General features: G+C 38.6%; 2 protein-coding genes across 2 annotated transcripts; one reads left to right on the top strand and one right to left on the bottom strand.

Annotated features, from left to right (window-relative positions):
• The first annotated feature begins 3646 nt into the window (after nt 1-3646).
• On the top strand, nt 3647-14098 carry stx17 (syntaxin 17). Its single transcript, XM_067509333.1, has 7 exons — nt 3647-3820; nt 5492-5701; nt 5776-5841; nt 8256-8582; nt 9611-9661; nt 10977-11063; nt 13064-14098. The coding sequence occupies exons 2-7, from the start codon at nt 5579-5581 to the stop codon at nt 13316-13318; spliced, it is 909 nt and encodes a 302-aa protein (XP_067365434.1). The 5' UTR covers nt 3647-3820; nt 5492-5578; the 3' UTR covers nt 13319-14098.
• An 88-nt stretch (nt 14099-14186) lies between these two features.
• Nucleotides 14187-24666, bottom strand: erp44 (endoplasmic reticulum protein 44). Its single transcript, XM_067509332.1, has 11 exons — nt 24508-24666; nt 21879-21951; nt 21179-21218; nt 20792-20907; nt 19051-19235; nt 18832-18947; nt 18551-18725; nt 18312-18423; nt 18080-18221; nt 16202-16304; nt 14187-16103 (listed from the first exon to the last, which is right to left on the bottom strand). The coding sequence occupies exons 1-11, from the start codon at nt 24565-24567 to the stop codon at nt 15993-15995; spliced, it is 1233 nt and encodes a 410-aa protein (XP_067365433.1). The 5' UTR covers nt 24568-24666; the 3' UTR covers nt 14187-15992.
• Nucleotides 24667-24695: the final 29 nt, after the last annotated feature.

Here is a 24695-nt window from a genome sequence, read left to right as displayed (position 1 = left end):
GATCGATGACTGAGTCACCCAGACTTGAACTTGCTCTAGTTTGTTGTTTTTTTATTAACTTGTTTTGAAACCCTAGGTCCAGTAGGAGTTTGGAAGAACGAGCATGGACAGAAATTTGCTTTTGAAGCACTTACACCCTGAGAAGGGCTAGAGGCACAGACACACACCCTACCTGCTCAGACAGGGAGGAGTATGAGAGAAGAGGGTGGTTGACAAATAGCTGTACATCCATGGGTGAAACATTCCGCAGTCATGCTCTTTTTCTATTTGTTTCTATTGTGGAGGCTGTGTGGGAGTTTGGAGGACATGGTTACATACTATCTGTGTGTGTAAATTTAAAGGAGCCCGGATCATATGCATGGTGTGTTAAAAGCTGTCAAGAGCTGTCATAGCCTGTCAAAACAGCTCGACCTGTGTTTGTGTCACAGACTGCGGCTCTCAGGGGATCTCCCTGAGCATCCACCACCCACTCACACACTCACGGCAGCAGTTTGAAATATAAAAAAACAAAAAACGCAAATTATATAGATCTAAATATAAATATAAATATATATATATATATATATATATATATATAAAACTAATATTTTGAAGTGTTTTTAGCTTTTTCAAATATTGTGGTACGAGTTGTGCATTGTTTTTTGAAGAAGAGAAACAAAAAAGAAAAAAGTTGAAAAAAAGCATTTTTTTCAATGTCCCTCTTTAGTTTGAGTTTCCTGTTCAACTTTTTTTTTCTTTCTTTTTGGTTCACTGGATTTTCTGTTCAGCACTTTGAAATCATAAACTAGTTCTGATTATTCTGCTCGACTGCTTCCTGTGTTTTGATTCTTTCACATGAATTTTCACATTTTTCGGACAAAATGCAAAAGAAAACAGTTTTTAAAAAGTAAACAAAATACCAAATTGATCTGATTTTATACAAATAAGGCAGGTGTGTGTGTGAGTGTGTGTGTGTCTGGTGAGACACAAAAGGCTCCTGACTGTTCACTCCCTCTCTTGTGGGATCCTTGTGCTCTCACAGAGTGTAGAAGAGGAGAAGGACAGTGAGGAGGGGGAGGAGGAGAACTCCATGTTAGCATGAGGTCCAGATCAGCCTCCACCCTCGTTAAACACCATCGATCGCCACAGTGACATTTCACAGCACATGCCGTCTATACTGTCACTGCCATCACTCAATTGCCCTCCTACGCAACAGAATGAGCACTAACACACACTCTCCAATAGGCAGGTGATTGATAGTAACTGTGGAGTGAAATTGTGAACAATTGTATGTTTGTGTGTGTGTATGTGTGTGTCTGAAAGAGAGCAAAAATAGGTGTGTAAAGTGTACCAAACAGCTGATGCTCCATTTAAAATCTATGTTGTGACACCACACACAAGATATTTACACTTGTATCATTGAAATAAAACTGAATAATAACATTATAATCAAGTGGTCAAGGATAACTAGAACGTGAACTTAAGCATTGTGCATGTGACTATTTCCAAGGTTTCTGCTGCTATCAGGTAAATGTGATGTCTGTGTTTGACATGAGTGTGTGTGTGTGCATATGTGGTTGTGAATGTGTGTTAATCCTCCATGTGTGACAGCAAAATTACTGACTGACAGGTAAAATAAGCAGTGAGATGCACTTGAAGAGTGAAACCAACATGCTCAGATTTGTATGTGCACACGTGCACAAACATACACACGGTGAACTGTCAGTCCCTCAGACAATCGATCAGTGCTGACAGATAGCAGATACCCCCAGAGTCTTAATTAGAGATCCCATTAGAGCATACACACACACACACACACACACACACACAGAAAACATATCCCTTCAGAAATGTAAAGTGCCCTTTTTAACAGTCAGTATACTCTTTAAAAACAAGCAACTGTATAAACTAAATACCAGAAAATAGAAAGTTATGTTTGCAGTGTTGATATGTAGTCATTACTGTTGGCTTCTGCCAGAGTGACATCAAAATGTAAACATGAATAGAGGCCTGTATTTTTTACACAGAAAGTTGACCAAAAATAAGGCATTTGACATGTCACAATTGTAATAGTAAAATAAACAACTAACCTCAGCTGTTTCAATTTCAGTGGTCTTGGTACTGCCTCACAGTCAAACTGTCATGGCCTACTGGGACACTTTAATAGAATTTGGGTCTTGCTAGTGTGGTCACCTGGCTTTTCCTGCTATGACATGTCAAAATACCCACTGTGCCATCAGGATGTGCTGATCACACTTGCATTAAAAACAGTGTGACGCAGGAGGTAAGACGTGAACAGAGCTCACTGCAGCATGGCTTCGTCTCCTGCTGGCAAACTTCCTGGATTAGTGGGACATGAATGACACCTGAGTCTCCCCTGAGCCCCTCTCTCTCTCTCTCTCGCTCTCTCTCTCTCTCACACACACACACACACGCATTCTCACACAAATACAGAGCCAGACACATGAGCCCTAACATTTTTGATGATTTGCTATTTAGATTTTCACAGTCAGACTTTTTACTCCCCCTCAGCTTGTGACTCTGGGAGTCCCCTGGAAGTGGACAAGTACACACACACACAATATGTCTGTACAGTACCACGGGAAATCCCCTAGTCTTTTGGGACTCTGTGTTTTACTGCGGCCCCTCGCATGGAGCATCCGCTGAGGGAGGAGTGTGTGGGGGGTTGGCCTAAATGTCAAAGGTAAAAGGTGCCAAAGAAGACAAGTGGAAACATGCAATAGACCCACTCACACTGGCTTATCTCAGAGTGAAGGAGGGGGAACCCCAAATATCTCTCTTCCAAACACAGCACAGAAAAAAAATCACACTTTGTTTGTTTCCATGGGATTGATGCTATATATACAAGCTGCCAACTGTTAAAATATAAATGAAAGGAATGAAAAGATATAACAAATAACCTAAATTAAACAAAATATCTCTCTATAACCTTACCTTAGTTGTTTAATTATGTGTTTTACTATTAAGATCAATGTTTGTTGATGTTGAGACTGAGACTGTGACCTGATAAGAATTTTTTTACATTATGCAACCACTTGAAATTTTACCACTTTTACATTATTGCACATTGACCCATTTCCTTGAAAATAAAAAAACACATGCTAATTAATGTTACCACACAGTGACCCCACAGACACTGCCATAACTGCCTTTTATGAACATCTGGGACCCCACAGCTGGACTGTACCAAAGAGTTTGGAGTTTTGTAAAGTGCAAAGACACCAATATAACCCTCACCTAAGAAATATTTGACAAGCCACAACATTTGAAATAAAAAAATGGAAAAAACATTTTATTAGTAACCAGGTAGATTTCCTTGGGAAGGTAAGAACCTCTTTCCAAGGGCAAATTTGCCAGTAAAGCAGTTTTGCAGCACAACAACACAGCATGAAATGCATCATGAACACATGATACCCAGAGCAGAAAACACAGAATACTACAAAAAAAAAGTTTTACCTAAAACCTTAAACCATTGATTCTTAGTGAAATAACCTCAGTGGTAATTACAGCCCTAGTTCTTAATAATTCATAATAATACAAATTCTGACAAATACCTTGTTAAAATATTTTATTTCTTCAAAAGCTCTAGTGACAATCCACATCATCAGGGGAAACATGAGGAGGAACACACTGTGCTGTGGGTGCTGTTTGAGGTCGGAAACTATTCGTGGACGCACTGGGAAGAGAGTTGTTTACAAACAACCAACTGTGAGAAACAAATACGAAAATTAGCGAATGTGGCTAAATTTGTCAGCAGTATGGAAGCTCACAGTAGTCTTTAGTAAATATACATTCTACAGTTGAACGGCTTTTTTTACTGGTAAGTGTTTGGTCGCATGTCCTTTTACTTTCGTTTATCACAGAAGTAGTTAGCAGTGGATTTTCTGGATAAAAGAGTTGCCAAATAAAATCGTCCAAAGATGTAATTTGTCTACGAAGACACTGTAAGATTAGCTTGAGTACTAAGCTGACAGCTAATAACACTGTGCTAGTTTGTTTACTGAACTAGCTATTTACCTATACAGCTTTTACCTGTGTGTGTGTGTGTGTGTGTGTGTGTGTTTGCGCGCGCGCGCATTTGTTGCCATTCAGGCAGATAAGGTGCGCCTTTTGTATTTTTCAGTCCGTCTTAGGGAGAGGATTTTCACAATTTACAGATTTGAGCTTTTTCTTAACTTTCTTATAAGTGCTTATTAAAAAAATAAAAATCTAGGGACGGTTTATGCTGAATTGAACTTGTACTTTGCTGGATTATGTATTTCCATATTATGTTAATTTCACTGCATCCAGGGCAAGTCTCCAAAGTAACAGAGCTTTGTTTCTGATTTTGTAAGAATTACTACAGATTGTCTGGCCTATTTTTTCACCTTTGTAAGTTTGTCAAACTGGAGCTGTACATTTATATTAGCTTCACATTCAGTATTGTTTATAAGTCTTTGCTTTTCACAGTTATCTACATGTACTTTTGTACTTAGGACTTCAACTTTAGTAAATAATTTGCACTTATAGTGGAACTCTTTTATGCAACTACTTGCATATTTGCTTGAGTACTGTGAATCTTTACAACATCTGCATTAAAGCACAATTTACATCCCCCTTCTTTTCAAATACTAAAAAGAGTGAAACAAATCTTTTTTTCATTAACATAATATTTCATGCATATTTAGCGAGTAAACATTTTCCTTCACCATCAGAAGTAACAAAACTGGTCAAGGGGTGAAAAGACTCATAGTAACAGATGGACAATTTACATTAATTTCTGTTAAAGCAAAATTTTTACTAGCTGACTGCAATAAATTATATGTTGATGAAAAAAATCTCCTTTTACCATTTTAAAATAACCTTTGTATCTACCTGTCATTGAAAAGAGATTTGTTATACTCTCATAATGCAGTATTATAAGTATCTCCATGCTACAGTGTTGGTCTATTATGTATAATGCTACAACTAATTTGATTATATTGTTATCATTAATTACATTATTATCAAATTGATTTAACAAATTGGTTAATTGTTAGTTTAGAAATTGTTGGAAAAAAATTGTGATTCCTTTTTCAATAGCCCACTGTAATATGAGATACAGATCATTTATTTTGTCTTAAAAAAGTCCAAAACTCAATGTATTGTACTTATATACAATAATGTACATTAAAAAAGCAAATTCTTTTCATGGTTAAGCTAAACTAATAAGCTAAACTATTATTAGTTTAGCTTAACCATGAAAATAATTTGTTTCGATAAACAGTCCAAATAGTTGGCTGTTAATATTCTACTGGCTTATTCATTTATTGTTTTATCATATACGGTGTATTGTGCTGTCATATATCATGGCAGTAATACTTGAGTCACTGAGACGATGCTAGCATGAATAAAAACTGTTAATTATATGGAGGTGCCAATTTTAGATGTGTGGGCAGAGTTGCATTTGTCAGAGTTTATTCATTAGATTTATGTATTATTTATTAAAATCAAACTCTGCTGGTATTTACAGTGTCTGTGGGGGTGGATAGATAAACCCAAGCAGGTGCAGTGTCTAAAGTTACACAAAGGTGTTGGCTGTGGGCAGTCAGCAGGACACATGGCAGAGGAAGGCAACAAGCTGACACTGAGGCGCCTGGAGGCTCCGATCCACAAGTTCATTAAAGTGGCTCTACCCACGGACCTGGAGAGGCTACAAAAACACCACAATAATATACTAAAGGTGATGGTTGAAGTCTGGCCACACTCTTTCTTCCGTTCCACAGATAAACTAATGATGGGTTTTTTAATTTGCAGTACCAACATAGCCAGCAGTGGGATCGCCTTCATCAGGAACACATCAATGCCAGCAGAACAGTTCAGGTATAGGAACCCACTTTGTAAAGAAATATTCTGACCCACCAGTAATTTATATTTTTTGGTAATTTTGAAAAATGGAAGATGTAATCTTCAATATAATGTTGTCATATTACCGATAAGCTATTAGATGAATTACAGTTTCCTTATTTCACATTTGTAGCTACCAATCTATGTCATCACAGATATATATATTTTATTATTCAAGTCTAAGTTTGACAGTTGTGTGAAGGTAGCAATTGTTTAGATGCTGTTGAACATACATGACCCTAAAATCACACAGCACATTGTTAGTTTCCAACTGTCTTGGCACAGCTCAGTTTGGAGAAAAAAAATTAGGGCTCCTTATTTGTGGCATCCATGATTTTCCACTTTGAAAACTTAAATTGAGTGGTGTCTTTATCTACTTGAGTATAGACAGTGTTCATTGTGATGTCTGAGTGAAGGAGAGTCATCTGGTTTAGAGCCTACTTGACTCAAGACTCACTCTTCAACAGCATAATAAAAACTGCAGCATGACAAAAAACACTTAACACTCTTTCAAAGTATATGTTTTCCCCAATGCTTTCAGCTGCATCTCATGGTCTTTTTTCGTAAATGGAGTTAGTCTGTTGTCATAGAGATAATTTATTTCTTATCATGTGAAATAAGTATGCAACTCTGGAGATTATTGTTGAGATAGAGAGTACGGTTTTCTCTCATATGTGTCATATTTTGTAACAATTAAAGCATCTCCATGACAATTCCATGACAACTTCAACATAATAAATAGAAATCTACTCATTTAGGCTTTAGTCTTTGAAGAATCATACACACCTTTCAAAGTTACAGTACCAGACTTTGTAGGAAGGAATCAGTAGAATTCTGTGTAGGTAGTGTGGTGTTTCTTAGAGTTACATTTTGTTTTTTTATAACTATAAATGAAAAAACTGTATAAGTTATAATCAACTAAATAAACTTTTTGTGTAGAAATTTGCTGTCATAAAAAAAAAAATCAGGGAAAAATAGAGCTGCTACCAAACCTCATACAGAAATCTCTTGTGTATCTAAGTACTCTTTAAATTCTTGTTCATTGTGGGTATGGATGCCACAGGAGATACTGTTGCCTGGAAGCCACAACGTCTCTGAAGGTGAAAAAACTCCAAACAGGCACACACCTATCCTCTCACCATTACCCTACAAACCCCAGGGACACACTCAAAGTGCTTTCCCATGTCTTCATGGTGTTAATCCAGAGTAGGGGCTAGCTTACTCTGCTTTAGATGTGTGTATATATGTGCACATATTTGCTTATATTTCATTTTTAGACAGTAGGTGGGTTCATTTGTCCTCCTGAGTATATTGTCCACTGTGCTTATTCAGCCTGTATTTCTGCATGTTTTATCTTTATATTCGTCTGTCATTTGTTTCTCATTGCACAAGACAGACAGCAGCCTACTCCTACAATCTTTGCACCAAACTCTGTGATTAAGTACCCCACCTTTACCATAGCTGCTATAGCAAAAAGCCGAGTCAAAACTGTTTTATCATGTATGAAAAGGTTTTTTGTTGTTCTGTGTGTGTGTTGAGAGTTGAGATGCTGTGATCATTAGTGTGCAGGCTGACACGTGCCTGACCTGATCGTCTTAGTGTTAATCAGTGTTTTTTTTAGTTTTATGTATGTGAGGACAAGTGTTTATATGTATGTTTATTCATGTTGTTTAATTAGCAAAATGTGTTATCTGCAGCACATTGACCCCCTGAGCCCGGGTCATGCTGAGGCCTGGAGGGCTGATGGCTGGGATGTAATCCTCCTGTCACCCTCAGGGCACGGCGGGATGACAGAGCTTGTTTTCTCCAGTCTTGCATCTGCACTTCAATAAGCTCCCACACACAGCTCCCATCACTAGCACTGTATCTTGCAAGCCTGTGCTATTTCCAACTGGGACAATGGACAACACGGACAAGAACACAGATTTTTAGGAGGCTTCAGATGTCAATATATATATATATATATATATATATATATAGTTGCTTAATACAGTTATAATTTATGGTAGTTTAGTGTATTTGTTTTTGTATAAATTATTGTTTTTATTTAGAGTGAATGTATTGTGCATTTTGAGCACTTTGTTTGTCCTGTATTTTATCAGGTAACATGGCAGCACAGATTTACATCCTTAAAGTGGATGTTGTGCTACATGTTTTTTTTTTGTTTGTTTTTTTTTGTATGTTGAATGTTTTTGTTGCTACAGGTAGATTTTTTTGATTGTCTGATTTTTTAAATTTGATTTCTGATTGTCCGGTTGACTTTCGATTAATGAGTGCGTTCAATGGTCTCAAGGCTCTCTGTCTATGTTTTGGTACATTTTTCACTATTAACACTTTTGAGATATGACACTTCTCACCGAGAAACCTTCTCCTCCTTTGTCTCCCTGCAGCAGCTGCGAGCTAACATCAGAGAGATGGAGAAGCTGTGCGCACGGGTTCGCACCGAAGATGCTGACGCCCTGGAAGCGTTTGTTAAGCCAGTCAGGGACCGGGCATCAGCTGCAGCACAAAACTTTCTTTTTTTGCACTCTAACCCCATGCCTCAGCATACGCCATCTCCAACAGCTGTAGGTCAGAAATCCAGCTGTGTGCCCAGCAATAGCCGTGCTGACTGTGAGGTGGGTGAGGATGTGGCGTGTGGAAGCCAAATGCAGCTCCACCTTCCAGAAATCCCTGCCGATCAGAGTGCAGCTGAATCTTGGGACAACCTGGAACAGGTATGTATGTCTGGACTTAGATGGTCCCTACATTTTTCATCAGTGCCCTAACATGACATCATGACATCCATGAAAAATAGTGCTGATATTGAGCTTCACCTCCTTGTATTCTGTCAGCTATAAACTGATTTAATTTAGTCACATACTACTCAACTCTCATTACATGTTATATTTAAATTATTATTATTATTATTTCGTGTTTAGATGTTGATTATCATCTATGTTTAGATTTATCTTTCCGCTCCATGACGATGTGATCTGAAACAAAGGCAAACAACATGTCTATGCCTGAAATATGCTGATCTAAAATATCAGCAGATACAGGACATTGTAATGTAAACTCCATCTACTAGCTACCAAGATGGTATTTTCCACAAAGTGTAAAGGATTTTTCTGTGGTCTGAGAGACGAAACATCTTTGAAGTACTTGTGTAAAGGAGGTAATTGAAAACATAACTCATAGAATAAAGGGTGTCTAAAATGTTAATTGACAACATACATCGTGTGCAATAGAATTTAGGTAAAATGCCAAACAATAGGCCTTCCAACTTGCATAAAAAGCTCAGGCGTTACTAATGACAGAAATAACTAATTTCTATTAAAATTTGTTCCAACATGCATACAACCAAAGCCCTGAAACCACTGTCATTCATTTTATTATTTACACCTCGAGTTTCATACTGCAACATGTCAAAATGGTTTCTGTGAAGGCCTTTATTGAATTTAAAAAGCACTAAACATTAAGAACAGGAATGTATTTTTCCTCCTTTGTAAACAAATGTTGCTGTGGTTACATGAAATATTCATTGCCAATGCAACATCATCTAATGATCACCCTTACCTGTTCCTACAGATGCACTTATTTCCCAATGCTCAATACAAACAGCGAACGTTAATATTCACTTTCATTAGTTAATGTGATTGTCAGTCTCTAACACTGACATACTAACAGCATAGATATAGTGATATAGTGATATAGCTGTAAAAATTTTGATAATCTTAAATTAATAGCATAAATTTGCTCTCAGGATCTAAAGGAGCTGAGCGGTTTGGTGACCGACTTCTCTCTGCTTGTCCATGTGAGTACAAACAATCTGCCTTCTACTTTCTGGTTATACACATTCACATTCACATCTACTCATGTGAACGAAAACAATGTGACTGAGGTGGTTTTTTCTGTGGCATTTCCAGGAAGTGGTGTATATTTGACCATGTGTATGTGTGTTGCCTGGTAAGTGTCCTCTGAGAGGAGGATACACAGATCAGCTCTGGGCTTCTGCTGGGGCCCCAGAGGCCCTCCACACAGCCAGGGGGGGAGATTGAGAAGTAGACTGTGGAGAGAGGAAGGATTTGGGGGGAGGACTGCAGGTTGTCCACAGGGGGAGTGTGGGGGAACAAGGGATCCATCAGAGCAGGTGGAGAACAGACAGCTCAGATTATCACTCTATCCTCGGGGATGGAGGGGAGAAGCAGAGACGCTGGGTAAAGGAGAGATTAAGAGTGAAAGAGATCGAGAGATAGTGAAGATGTAGTTAGGGTATAAAAAAACAGAACGGGGGGGGGGGGGGGGGGGGGTGGTTAGAAAGAGCATAGACATGTTGTTGTGGTGTCTCTAGGGTGTAAGAGGCCGTTAGGGGAGTAATATTCCAGTGTTCAGCCACAGTGGAAATACTGAGTGGCTGTGAGTGTGTGGTTATGTCTGAACATGCGTCATGTGAGTGGCTGTTCCGGTGTTTGTCTGTGTGCTTCTGTGCTTATCTGTATGTTTTTCTTTCTTCTGCTACAACTTTAAAACACAGCAACCTTGCTGTTTCTGTTACTCTTTGCTTTTATGTGACAAATTATGTGGAAAACAAAGAAGAGGAGATCTGTTAATTTTCGACTTCACTTAAAACTGCTTTAGAATCTTTATAACTTTCACAAAATAACAGAGGTATGTGTGTGAGAAATAGTGAGGCAGTGATAAATCTGTAACTTTAGCCCTTTTCAGACATAAGATACGTAGCATCGTCGTCTTCATCAGTCTGTCAAAGCAACAGCTTTCTGTCAGAGAGCAGACGTAATATAACTGAGGAAAGTTGAGGAAAAGGAGAAGGAAACTGCTCCGGTATTTGTTTGGTCACTGTGTCCAGTCAGCCCTCATATGGAGAGAGACAGCTGCCACAATGAATATTTCATGAGATCTACACAATGCCTCATACACAAACATACACACACAGCATCCTAAATATAATCTCTGAATATACCTACAGCCTCATACACACCCTTCTTGTGTCATGGAGCATAATTTGGACATCAAAACAATCCGCACAAGTGGTTGCTCTATCAGACATGTCTATATTACCTGTATGTGTGTTAATATTTGTTTGTGTTTGTTTTACCCCTGCGCCTCAGTCCCAGCAGGAGAAGATTGACAGCATAGAGGACAACGTCAACACAGCCGCTGCCAACGTGGAGGAGGGGACCCAGAGCTTGGGGAAGGTGTGTATGTGTGTGTGCATGTCCTGATGATCTGATATGTGTGTGTGGTGTTTAGGAGATGGGGAGATCGATGGCACTTTGCCTCCCAGCCATTCCACAGCGTTTGTCCCTATTGATCTGTTCGAATACGGAGGAAAGCTGCAATTAAGGAAATAGAGAGAGGAGTGGAGGGGAGGAAGAGTGATAGAGAGGTAGGATTCAAGGGGTGACAAGAGAGGGTCTGTGTCTTTGTGTGTGTACAGCATTAAGGAGAGGATTGAAGGACTATGTAATAGTATTTCACGAGCAGCATTCAGATGTCTATTGTCAGTGCAGTCTATGCTTACTCTGCTCTATGCAGTACAACTATAAGTCAGGAGGACAACTCAGTGCCCTTCACACATATTACACACTTGAAATGTTGAACTTTTTGTCTGGACTACCCAGAGTGAATCACCTGTTTTTCTCAAAGAACAACTCGCACACACTCATACTCACATACACATAGCAGTCACAGCCATTTTCTGCATTTTTTTTTTTTTAAACTTTCAGTATTTCATTTTGGATTTAAGTTAAGAAATGCTAATGTGTCAGATGAAGGAGTCTATTTTGATCTTTGTTTTGCTCACACGTTTAAGAACATAATGAAGGTGTGAAGTAATTAGACTGTAATTACAGACACTCAGCAATGTTGATGACACTGAGTCATGACGCTTGTGTGCTGAGGAAAATCTGTAAATGCCAAAACTGGACATCTGAAATGAAAAACAGCATTTCTGTAGCTTTACATACAAAGTTCTGGTATGGTTGTCAGTTCATCCCAAAACAGAGGTACAACATTTCGCACTTAGCTCTAACTGCATGTAGCCAAAAAGATACTGATTATTCCTGGTTAATGGGTCTCCTGCCGCCACCTGCTCTAATAATTGAAAAAGCTAATTACAAAATCAAAAGTAACATCCCTTTCTTGAAACCATATTTACACTTGTAAATTGTTTTCATAGAGACTGTTTCTTAGTCAGATAATTTCAGTGTCCACATATCCACATGTTCTGTAAATTATTCAATTTTGCACACCAAACAAAGTGGATGGGATGGCAGCAAAAATATATCATAATCAAGGCAAAATTAAATAAAACCAATCTATCTGGTCAACCCTAATACCAGAAAAAAGGTGTTATAATGAAATGTAAGTGCACTGACTCATTTTAATTAACCATTTCTGACAGCTATAGAATAAACATTTCAAGTAATGAAAAATGTATATTAAAGTCACCAATGTTGCAACACAAAGGATGCTCTTTCTTTAAGGTTGCTGGTGGATGTTGTTGGCTGCACATTAGACGAGTGGGATGTGAAAAGATAAAGTAGATGAAAGAAAATGTCAGATGTTTTAACATGTTTGAAAGCTTGTAATCTGTCATCAGGTCAATACACACAGACAAAAACAGGTGCGGTCACACAACACCCACATTTCCATCCATGCTCTGCAACCTGTACCCAGAATCCTTTTAACTCAGCTCAGATGAAATTAAAATTTCCTTAACCGCCACAGGGGTGGGGACAAGCAATGCTAGCCTTTGAACTAGATTAATTTAATGGTGAAGTGTTAATCAAGTGTGTGTCCCCTTGTTTGTGTGTGTGTGTGTGTGTGTGTGTGTGTGTGTGTGTGTGTGTGTGGATGGTCATAGAATCAGTCATTAATTGCCATCAGCAAAGAGCACCTTCCACTCTGAAGATAACAGCCGTAATAACACACAGGCCACATCTCTCTGATTTCTCCTAAATGAAGATAATGAAAATGCTTTGATGCAGCTGTGGAAGTGTCAGTTTACATTTACGCATGCAGGTTTTTTTGTGGTGTTTTTTATTTTTTTTTTCGTCCATATTCCATGGGTCAGTGTGTGATCTTGAAAGGATAGACAAACTCTATCTAAACCTGTCTTGAAGCCACAAAGCACTAATGGTTGCAAAGGTGTGCGTATGTGCATTAAATTAATCTCTTCTCCCTGTCTCTTTAGGCAGCGCGCTACAAGTTGGCGGTGTTGCCGGTTGCTGGGGCACTGCTGGGTGGTGTAATAGGAGGTCCCCTTGGCCTGCTGGCTGGATTCAAAGTGGCAGGGGTGGCAGCGGCTCTGGGAGGGGGTGCCCTGGGATTTGCGGGGGGCAACTTAGTACAGAAACACCGCAAAGCCCAAGTAGACCTACAGATGAAACACCTTACAGCACCACCATCAGAACCACCAGCTAAAGATGAGACATGCAAAGACAAATGAGCCAACACATCTGCTTTGTCCTCTGACCTCAGCTACTGGCTGATGCCCGAGGCCCTGTGTTGACAGACCAATTAGAAGCACAAAGTAGACTCAAAAAAACTCAAGGTTATTACTCAAAGGGTATTGCTGGTAATGGCAGTGCTGTAAATAAATACTATGTGAAAAAACTGCCTTACCTAGGAGTTGAATACCTTGGTGTGGAAATTTGTATGAAGTTTCTGTGATGACATTAAAACAAAAATGCAACTTTTTTGAAAAAAACATTTTTATTCTACCGCAGCGATGCAGTTTTGTACACTAGTGCTATTAGTGTGTGGTTGGGTCAGGCTTATATGGCTGTTAGTGTCTCTTACTAAAAGCTGTCTGGCACTAAATTAAGTGTAACACAACTGCTATGTCAAACCCTATCACTAACAAGATCATTGTGTGTTCAGACTGAAAATTCTCCTGAATAATCTGTCAATATTTCTATGTGCAAGACAGTATCAATGTGAACAGCTGTACCACTGCGACTACAAAATCGGTGGGGAAAATGTTTTTTCTAATGTCACTGTTGTTACGTTGATGTAATAATATAAACTGAAGTATTAAGGCTTTACTGTTTTTATAAATTATACTGTATATAAATACAGACTTGTTTTTGCAAAGTTTGCAAGCAAATTTCCACAAAACACACCAAAGTGCCACAGTCCAGATAACTTCATACTGCAGTCTTAAGAACCTGCCATGTATCACTGAAAATGCTGCTGGTTTTCTGTCTAATAAAAGGTTTCTTTTCAACTGTAACATCATTCATTGGATGCACTGAATTTTAAATGACAGCAGTAAGGTTCAGAGGCAGATGTTCAAAGCATCAGATAAGACAACATCCTGTAAAATGTTTTTTAATTTACATTTTTTTTCCACTGTTCTTCCCCTCTGAGATGACAGGCTGAAAAATGGCATTACACTCCCCCTGTTGCTCTTCTTTATGTGGGTTGATATGTCAATATGCAGGTATCTGTTGGCCTCTATGGGTAGGACGCACAGTACAAACTTAGCAATGGGTCCCCACACTCTTAATCTGGCCTCCACTTTTCCACTTTTGGTTTCGCACTCAGTGGATCTCAAGAATTTAGATTCGTACCAAAACCAGTTTTAAGAGGACACGAATAAAGTGACAGCCATTCATACCATGGCTTTTACCCCTTGTCACTGCATTTGAAAACACAGAAGTATTTTCTCACTCCGCATGATGACACATTTGACAAGTAACAGCAAAAACAATAGCATTTTATAAAATCACTATCATGTTAAAGTACACAATTTTAAAACATATTCTTGGAGGTGTTATGGCAAATACTGCGCTTATTAAAAAAAGTAATCACCACTCTTAGACCCTTGCATATTTAACCGCATTACAGTGATGGGAGCATACAATATTCAATCTTCATTTTAGTGTCACATTCAATTGCTACAGATTGGTATTAGATGTTAATGTTTTAGTAGAATCCCTGTGTTTATTGACTTTATGTTTCAGGGTTGTGTCCTGTCTACAAGATTTCTTACTGATCTGTTTTCATTTGACCACATAACAGGTCCCCTAGGACCTGCTGCAGCGATGCCTCCGCACGTCATGTTGCTGCCACCACCAGGCTTCATGGTGGGGATGCTGTGTTTTTGGTAATCTGCTGCATTGTGCTAGTGTTCAGTATGATGATGAAAAAGTGTTGATTTTTACTTGATTGTTGATAAGAAAACCCCTTTGCACCCACTCTGACTCAGTGGTGTAAAAGATAAAACATAAAAAGATCAAAAGAAGAGGTGAAAACTTTTTATAAGCACTGTAAGAGATATCATAATCTATTACCATTTAGTAACAGGGAGCGAAGGGGTGCATCTCAATAAGATGGTGTAGCTCTGTCTCTTTATCTTCTGTCTCAAGTCATAATTTGAAATTACATTATTCGAAGTACTTCAGAATATTTTTCTATTCCTTCCAAACTGGGTGTGTGCGGAGAAGATATTGAGATAAAGCTAATTTAAACAGGCATATTGTTATTTTGTGCCATACAAATTAACTGGATTAGAGGTGGTCATATTGAGATGCAGCCATGAGGTCAGTGAGACTAAACACGTGTCTCCTATTAGAGAGGCTGCACTGAACTACCCACAGATAAGAACCATACAACTGGAGTGAGGAATTTTCTTCCTACAAAAAGCAGGGTGAAAAAAGGAATAAAATAAAAGAAAACTCTGCATTTAATTTAGACTAACATTGAGACTCCCATGTAGCACAAACATATTTACAAGCTCCAAAAAAACAAAACAAAAAAAAAAGTAAAATCACTTCGCTTAATATCCTAATGCCCCTAACACCCTGCCCACACACTTTTTTCTCTCAAACCCCATTCCTTTTTGACCAAAATAAAAATTGTACACGAAAGAATTATGAAAATAAAGGTTATTCCAACATGGTTGTGTCATGAACTGTACTTCTCTCTTCTCCTCCTCCTCCTCCTCCTCTTCTTCTTCTTTTTTTCCTTCTTCTTCCTCTTCATCCTCCTCCACATCTCTTTATCAGTAAGGGTGCTGGGTGTTGCTGTTCTGTCCCGTTGGCCTGTCATAACCCTAACCCTCTCCCTGACCCCGGGGTGTGGCATTGAGTCACAGGATCACTGGAAGGCAGTTGAGATCACAGCTCATCACGGTCCCGTCTGAGGATGGTGTAGCGAGTCTCGCTGGGCGCCAGCTTTTGGAACGAGCTCTCTGGAGGGCTGCTGGCCACTTCTCCTACTAACACCTCCTGATTGCAAAAGAGAAAACGAAAAAGTTAATTCTCCCATGTCAGTTTTTTTTTAACCCACAGGGAGTCGATTGTGTATGCTGATGCTGCTATCTGACCTGCCCAGGCGTGCTGTCTGTGGGGTCAGGACCGTGATGAAACTCTCTGTGAAGCTTTCCAGAGTGAAGGTCCAACACAAACTGTCTCAGCTTGCCAGGGACGCTGAAAAGAACAAAGAGAAACATACTCTGAACATCATGCATTGCAACAACATTTTGTTTTTATTTTTGCACTACATTTTATACTATGGTGAGAGAGAAACAGTATTTCGATTCTTCAGTATGTCTTGTACACATTGTGCATTGACAATAAAAGCATCTTTGAAGTTTGTCACCTTTTTTCTTTGTTTCTTGTTCAGTCAGATTCACTAAGCTGTCTAACCCTCATACGTTTCAGTTGGAATGGCACAATTTTACAGGAGCACATTGGTGAGATTTAATCGTGACCAAAAATCAGCACCCTCAAACTGCAGCTCCACTTAGTTCCATTCCACTCACTCACAAAATGTCACCCAAAAGTACAAAGAGAAACAACTATGCCACACATCTTCAAGTCCAGCTTTCAGAAGGTAGCAGATGAAAGAAAGAAACAAGTAAAAAGGAATACTGTGCCATGGTAAACTACACTTACCTGTACTTTTGTCGACAAATCTTTTCACAAATTAGTCACACAATAACGTATAAATGATGGTAGCTGCTTGTCAGACCCAAGGGATTGAACCACCAACCCTGCAATTAATTGACAACCTGCTCCACCAATCTGTTGAGTTTTTAATTTCAAGTAGCAAGAGGAGGATTATGTATATTGGATTTGGATTGACAAATACAGGCATGGACTGCTCATGAATACTGTTCATACCAAGGAACAATTCAGAATACAAGAAAATTCCTCAGTCAGTCGTTCTTGCCACTTAAGAAAGTGCTTGTACAAATGATTCTCAATGATTTGTTAGGTGCCTTAATGTATGTTTGATAAAGGCATTCCTACACACAACAATGAAGACCTGCCTGAAGTACACTACAGGTTGGACTTTTGGACACTGATATGAGGCACAACAACTTGTGACAGCAGCGGACAAGACTATAGTCCCTGCAGACATGTCATGAAGCCGCATTAATCCACATCAATAGGGCAAAGTGTGCTTATTAACAACCGCTTGTAAGCGCTTTCATTTCACATGCTGGAACGTAGTGCGCAGCTGGAGTGTAGCTGGACCCCAGTCATAGCACAATATACACAAAGACTTCGACAAACACATTGTACATATCACATACACTGTGCTAATGTAATTAGAAGCTGTGTGCCACATGCGGTGGTAATGTGATGTAATTAGGTTATGGAGGCTGGTCAGTCCTTGCGGCTTCTGTCTATCTGCTCAGACAATGATTTGGGGGGGGGGGGGGTTGTAGGATAGAACAAATAAGATTAAATTAGATTAGACTGGATTAGTTTAGCGCTTATTGCACGTGCCAAATCATGTCACATTAGCTCTGGTGTCCTGGCCCATTCATAAAAGACAGATTTTAGGAGGTGTGACATTTCTTTGGTGTTCAGTGCACTGGATTGTGGTGTATGTGTGTAAATAGATTACCTTAATTTGAGATATTGTTATGAATAATTTCACATAAGGTTAAATTATATTATTTATTTCACGAGTGTCAGGCAATAACTTCTCAAAAACGTCCAAAATTATACTTCTCTGACATGTGGATGATTCATTTGTTAATCACAGGTGCATATGTAGTGAGTTTTCATTAGTATTTGTTTTATATTTTAATGCAATAAAGGTAGCAGCCTATAATTTACAATATTTTGAGGGAGGGCAGACAAGTAGAACAAATGAACAGTACTGTTTGAAATGAGCATGCAGTCAATACCCATTTAAAGTGCATCAGACACTAAAACTATTTATAGACAAATTTAATGGTGGTACTTACGAGAGATCTTTGAATTCAGGAAAGACATACATGTGTCTAAAAGAGTCTATAGCAATAACAGGACAATCAGCTGGAGTTTTCTGGATATGGAGCAGAGGATGGCGAAATTTGTCGCAGTCTGCGTGAAGGAAGTTTATAGACCCTGCAGAAAGAGAAACCCAGCCACAAATGTCATGAACATAGTTTCTGTGTACAAGGTTGTTTACATGCTTGAGAGAAACAAAACGCTCACCTTTTTCGCTGATGAGCTGGCGAGCCACTTCGTGCTGGAAATTCTCTAAGCTCTCTGTGTCTTCTTTAAGGTGGAATAAGATGAGGAAAGGGATCCCCTCTTCAGTCAGCTCCTAGAAAACAGAAAAGATGGAGTCAAAGCCTTTCTGTGTGTACGCAGATCCACGTCCCTCAGATGACATGAATATACTCCAGATAGTCATGCTGATTATGTTATATATTCAATAGCAAGCAACAAACCTCTCCATTTTCAAAGGTGATCTCCCTGACCAAAGGCACGCATTTGTCCTGGGCCCAGGCGTACGTAAGGTCAAAGTTGGTGAGTGAGCCAAGGTACACCATGTCCGGGACGCTCTCACCCACAGGTTTATAAATCACATTGTCTCCACTGAAGCGCTCAGACTGAGAGACATCGCTAAAAACATAAAGTGATAAAGTAAAGTTTAGGAGAATCAATATGAACAGAAGAGTAACATTAAGACAGTGTGTAATATATGGACCAAGATGGTGTTGTGGCTCACCCAAAGGCAGCCAAAAATGTGCAGTCATCTCTAAGGATGTTGGCAACTTTTTCATATATGTGATAGTTGTCAGAGTCCTTTTTTTCAAAGTAAGCTATGATGTTTCTCTTGGTCCTCTGTTCAATAAAACAAACAAAAACAAACAAAAAAAACAAATCATTTTATTTATAATTTGGATGTAAGGTTTGTATATTTATGGAACTGTGTTTAAACACTTACATCGAGAGTTTTAGCCTCTTCCAGTGAGAGCATTTCTTTCACTGGGTCAACCTGCTGCTGGCGGATAAAATCAGCGATTGCCGTAACTGATCTCTGACCCCTGTATTCTCGTTTCATCATCATCCCATTGCGGAACAACTTAAGTGTTGGATACTTTGTAATGCGGTACCGTTGGGCGATGTCAGCTACACACAGGAGAAAAAGTTAAGTAAAGACGGACAAATCAATTGATAAAGAAGGGGAAGCAGAGGAAAATCACATGGGAATGGGTGGATGAGGGGACTAGCAGTGACAGAGAGACGATGGTTAAACCTGTCTGAAAACACTGCCTTCAGTCAGTTTGAAGCTCTGATCTCCCACATGAAAGCTGCCCCCCACCAAGAGTAAATATTCTTTCTGCACACAATGAATAAGTGTGTATGTGTGTGCGCATGTGGCAGGTGTCAATCTCTCTGTGGGGTGTCTCTAAGCCTCCAGTCTTCACAGGAAGCAGCAGTTTTGTCATTAGTCTTCAAACAGTTTGCGGGTCATCAATAATTCTCTTTCATTTGTTTTATCTCAAAAGGCTGAGGCTGGTGGTTTATGTGTCTGAGCTTTGGTGCGACCGGCATCTATGTGTAAATATGTGCATCAAATATCGTAAGTGTTTGTGTATGTCTTTTTCGTTTTTCTGCATACAGGGGTTGGGTGTTATGGCAGTTATGATCTTAACATCATAAACAACAATCGCCACATTTACTAAGGAAACATATACTAACGGCTATAATCACTTATAGATTACTCATCTATATCAGCTGCACAAAATAAAAAAAATTCAGTTTCAGCTTAAATGAACTTTCAGTCTTGTGATTGGCATTTTAGATTTTTTGGGGAAAAAATTATAGAAAAAGTTCATTCTAAATGTACATACTACATGCAACTATATGTTGTAACTTCTCTTGGCAATCAGTGCATTTATTTGCATTTAAGTAACAGTTTACTTGCCTGAGTAAGCTAATTTCTTAAATGTTGTGTAGACGAGAAACCTGATTTCCAAAATTGCAAAACGGCTTTCGGGCTTGTCCCATTCGGGGTCGCAACAGTGAAACATGTTCCGCACGTTGACTTGGCATGTGTTTTTTACGCCGGATGCCCTTCCTGACACAACTCTCCCATTTTATCTGGCTGGGTAGGGCCACACCTGGTGGGCTGGGATTATAACTCACTGCCCTCTCCATCCCAACCCAATGCTCTACCACTGAGCCACCAGGCCCCCATCCTACAGAAGTCTGAATATGTTGCTTTATTCAGTATCCACTGTGTTTGTGTGCCTGTCAGCATCATCTGTCACAATTTATTATTATATTATATATAGCATTTTGTGAGCCATCATTCCAAAATAAGTCATAGGTAAAGGAGAGAAATGATTACTCATTTGTTGCATGCATATGTGGTTTTACAGTAACCAGTTTTATTAACTGCATGTAAACTGATTCCTCCATTATTGTTTGTAATCGCTCCTGAAATTTGTGATGTTGCAATGTAAACAAATTGTTAAACCAATCACATCATGAAAACACTGCAACATGCATCTCTATTTTCATTTTGAAAAGGTGTCTAAATCAGGCATTTCAGCTATAACAATCACAAAAACGTTTGTAAAAACCTGGAGGGGCTGCTTTCGTTTAGTAACCAGGTTTTGTAATGGGATAAAAATTTAGTTGCTGTTAGATAGAAAGTAAAGTTATGAGGTAATACTCACAGTGTTGGTCACAGTCAACACGAGCAAACACCACCTGCTTGGCATCGGGGAACTGCTCCCTGACCACATTAGATGCCTCCTCAAAAATTGGATGGAGCATCTGACTGAACCTACACCTGAAGGAAAGATGAGGGAGCGGCATATGTAATTTACATTAACATTACAATTACATTATTAATTTGTAAATAAATTAAATCGATTTTTGTTACTACTAGACTCAATATTTCAGGCTTTGACTGTGTTTTAAAACAATTTTAACCTAAAACTAATTAATTATTCATTGAATAACCTGAACAGCTTAGAAACCAGACACACTTATTTAAAGTGGTATGTGGCATTCACAGGAAACCTCAGCATCATGAAGCAAAAAAGAAGCCACACACTTACCAGTCTGCATAAAAATTCACTAATGCCACACCAGCATTATCTGCAAGGAAACACAATCAATAAAATAAATATAACACACAACACATTAGTAAATACTCTCATTTTATGTATTTTGAACATGTTTTTAATTAATAAATTAGACCAATTAACCCCACTGTTTCTAATAAGTAAGGGTGAAAAAAAAGCAAAAGAAAGCACATAAAAAAAAAACATTTTAGTAACATAAACGCGTGACCAGTGCACCTGTCTATAAAAATGTATGTACCATATTATAGATGGTGCAATGGTCAATAAACTTTAATTAGCAGAAATAATTTGGGCCACAAGCATGGGAAACACACAAACACATACATACGCACATGAAAATACCAATTTTCAGGTCACCCAAATATGTTAATAATCACAATGGACATTAGATGAATGTGTTCTCTCATACAAAATTTAAGTATTACAAGTTGAGAAGGCGTACCTGGTATGAACAGATATGTGATGACCAGAGATCCAAGATAAAAAGAACTTTGTTTCTTCACTTCATAGTTTAGTTTTATTATAAGAAACAGGTTTAATGCTTAGTGCCAACAACTAATTACCTATTGGGCCACTTGGTATTTAACTCTCACAAAAAAATCTAATATTTTCCACCTGCTGAAACTTTTGCTTTAAAAATAAAAATATAAAAGAATAAATTCTGAGGTCTTACTTAGTACATCGTCAATGTTTGCAGAATCCAGACTGATGATTTCTGTTTGTCCTGGAGTAGAGAGGCCCATCACCTACAGACAAATAAAAGATAGATATATGAGCACAGACATGCTGGTTTAGAATAGGTGGATGTGGAAAGAAAAAAGACTGAACACGTTCCTGTCAGCATACTGTTGACCAGCATATCTACAGACAGACCAGCTCTCACTGTATAAAGTATAAACAGTGTATTAAACTTATTTCTATCCATAAAGAACATGCAGAAAACAAGCTGATCCATTTTCAAGTTTCCAGTGTTGTGGACAAAATGTCTGTTACAAATGTCTGAACCAAAACCTGCTACATACAAAAAAATAAAGGGAATCTTATTGAATTTTAAGTTATACTTTGGGCTACTTTTCTGAGATTCAACAATTTGATGCTGTGTCAAAAACAATATATTAATATACACTGATTTTAAACAATTGCATTTAAAAAAAGATATTAAAGTTCCCCACATCACAGCAAGCCATTTCAGTTATCAAATACCACTGACATATCATTAGCTATAGCTAATGATACTAGCTTGTATTAGAGCTTGTATTAAAAAAATTAAGTTTCCCAGAAATACATTTTCTTTCCTGTATTGTCCTCACTGGTCCACTCAAACAAGAATAACTTTCTAATTTTGATGTACAAACTGGGGATTTCTGAATTCCAGCTCTGATTGCAGCGCTGTATGAAAGAATCCGGAATAAAAGCTACTGTCACTGAGAAGATTATAAACCACAATGACATTCACCTTAGACTGAAATTGCGGAAGGAACTAGAAAGGTGGTAACTGCCTAAGGAAAACTAAGAGACAGGAAAAGGCAGTTGTACAATGAATGAACTCTCAAAATATGCTCATGTTTACGAGCATTATGACAGAAGATGAAAGCAGCATCATTGCATTATCACTACATTCTATCGTAAAGTCTACAATCCTATATTTTTCTGCATGGCATTGCCACCCTGTACAATTATATTGCTTTAAAGGTGTGCCTTTAGTGTACTTATCTGCTGTGATCTGTGATGATTGAGGATCCACTTTAAACAGAATATATTGAACGACAGTCATCTTTACATCAATATAAGTTCTAAGGAAGGCTGCAAATTCTTGAGTTTGAAACATCCAGTGAAACTGTTAAGCAGGCCTAGGTAGCCCCATTTCATGATTTACTGGATTACTTAATTATGTGGCTGAACTTTAATCTTACACACAAACCAGAAGTCAAAGTTTAACAGTCACTGTCTCTCTGTTGGTTTAGTTTTGTTTTTATGGTTCCTGATATAAAATTGGGACTGCAAATAACTAGCCCACTATTCATACCAATCAATTATAATTTAGCCACTGACATAGCAAAGCAGACAAAAAATGGCCAATGCAATTTCTCAAAGCATGCCATGTTTAAATTGCTTTTGCCAAACAAACGACCAAAACAAAAAGGTATTGTAAGTATTTGATAGAAAACAGCTATCAATCAACTAATTATTTCGGTGTCGTAGTTACAAATTATATGTTCATTATAAATTAAATTGTTGACTATTTAATCATATGCTCAATTGAAATCACAGAAAAAAATAAATATAACTACAAATTTCCAGAGCCCAAGGTGATGTCTTCAAATGCCTCCGATTGTCTGACCAAAGGTTCAAAATACAAAGATAGCAATTTTACTGGTATGTATGACAAAGTTGGTTCCCTATTAATGACCTATTTTTTAATCTCCCCAGCTGAGTCCCCCAGCAAGTTTTAACCAACTCAACATAACACACAAACATTCAGTAAGCTATGCCACCATACAGGATGACACAGCTGCAAACTGACAAAGTATGCCACAGCTACTGTGGTTATACATGTGAAGTCACTTCTCTCCAGTTTAGAGAAGCTGCAAGTTTTCATTCCAGGCCCAAAGTGCGACCTATCGAGTTCCGGGTTTTCAGCCAATAAGAATGAGCCACAACAGAGGAATTTACCAGCCGGCGAGCATCATCCAGAGAAACACACAGCAAGACTAACAGTAACTTGCGGATCACCACAATAGCAAATATTAAATCCCCACAGACACCAGCAGAATAACACTGCCAATAAACAGAAGTGTTTAACTAATCGTACTGATTATTATTTCTCTGCCGTGAATCTGTGCTAGCACCTCATGCTAACTGGATGCTTTACTTGCCAACAAAGTTGTTCCGAGTCTAACTATAGGTTATTTTGTTAAATTGGAAGCATGCAGTGTATTTCAGGTTCTATTTTAGTTATACAGGATGGATTATGATTTGTTGTAACACTATGATAACGTTGTTCAACACAACCGGCTAAGTTGACATTGCAGCTCGATAACTTATCAGTTATGAAAGTCGCTGGGTGAAATAAAGTCAAAAGGCCAGCCCCGTTAAACTGCTAAATAACTGCGTTTCTAGCAGTGAGAGCACTGGCTCGCCGGTCACCTTAACCACTTTCAAAGCCACGTCTCATACCAACAGAGGCTCATCGGTTAGCTTGCAGCTAACTATCTAGCGGTAGGCTAATCAACCTGCCTTAACGCTACGTAAACGCCGCTGCCTCCTAGGGAATGTTACAGAGTTGAGATTTAGACGCTTACCAGCAGTATAACCGTGACAAAGCGGACATCAAGATTTGCTGATACGACTAACAGTTTCATTGTACAGTGTCGTTATTGGAGGTGGTGGTTGTATTGAGTTTTTCAGTCTGTCTCGACGCCGCTCTTCTCGCTGCAGCAGGAAACCAATGGCGAGGCAATCTTACCGTGACCACGGAAACGCGAGTAAC

The sequence above is a fragment of the Channa argus genome, chromosome 7 (genome assembly GCF_033026475.1).
Source record: "Channa argus isolate prfri chromosome 7, Channa argus male v1.0, whole genome shotgun sequence".
In the NCBI taxonomy this organism is placed as follows: domain Eukaryota; kingdom Metazoa; phylum Chordata; class Actinopteri; order Anabantiformes; family Channidae; genus Channa; species Channa argus.
Note: the sequence above shows the minus strand (reverse complement) of the source record. Positions and strands in the feature narration are given on the sequence as shown.

Bases quoted from the DNA above. Each gene is read 5' to 3' on its own strand.
- erp44 (XM_067509332.1), bottom strand. From the start codon at position 24,567: ATGAAACTGTTAGTCGTATCAGCAAATCTTGATGTCCGCTTTGTCACG. The intron at 21,952-24,507 runs GTAAGCGTCTAA...ATTTGTCTGTAG, and splicing joins TTGTCACGGTTATACTGCTG to GTGATGGGCCTCTCTACTCC. The intron at 18,948-19,050 runs GTAAGTGTTTAA...TTTATTGAACAG, and splicing joins AAGAGGCTAAAACTCTCGAT to AGGACCAAGAGAAACATCAT.
- stx17 (XM_067509333.1), top strand. From the start codon at position 5,579: ATGGCAGAGGAAGGCAACAAGCTGACACTGAGGCGCCTGGAGGCTCCG. The intron at 5,702-5,775 runs GTGATGGTTGAA...TTTAATTTGCAG, and splicing joins ACCACAATAATATACTAAAG to TACCAACATAGCCAGCAGTG. The intron at 11,064-13,063 runs GTGTGTATGTGT...CTGTCTCTTTAG, and splicing joins GGACCCAGAGCTTGGGGAAG to GCAGCGCGCTACAAGTTGGC.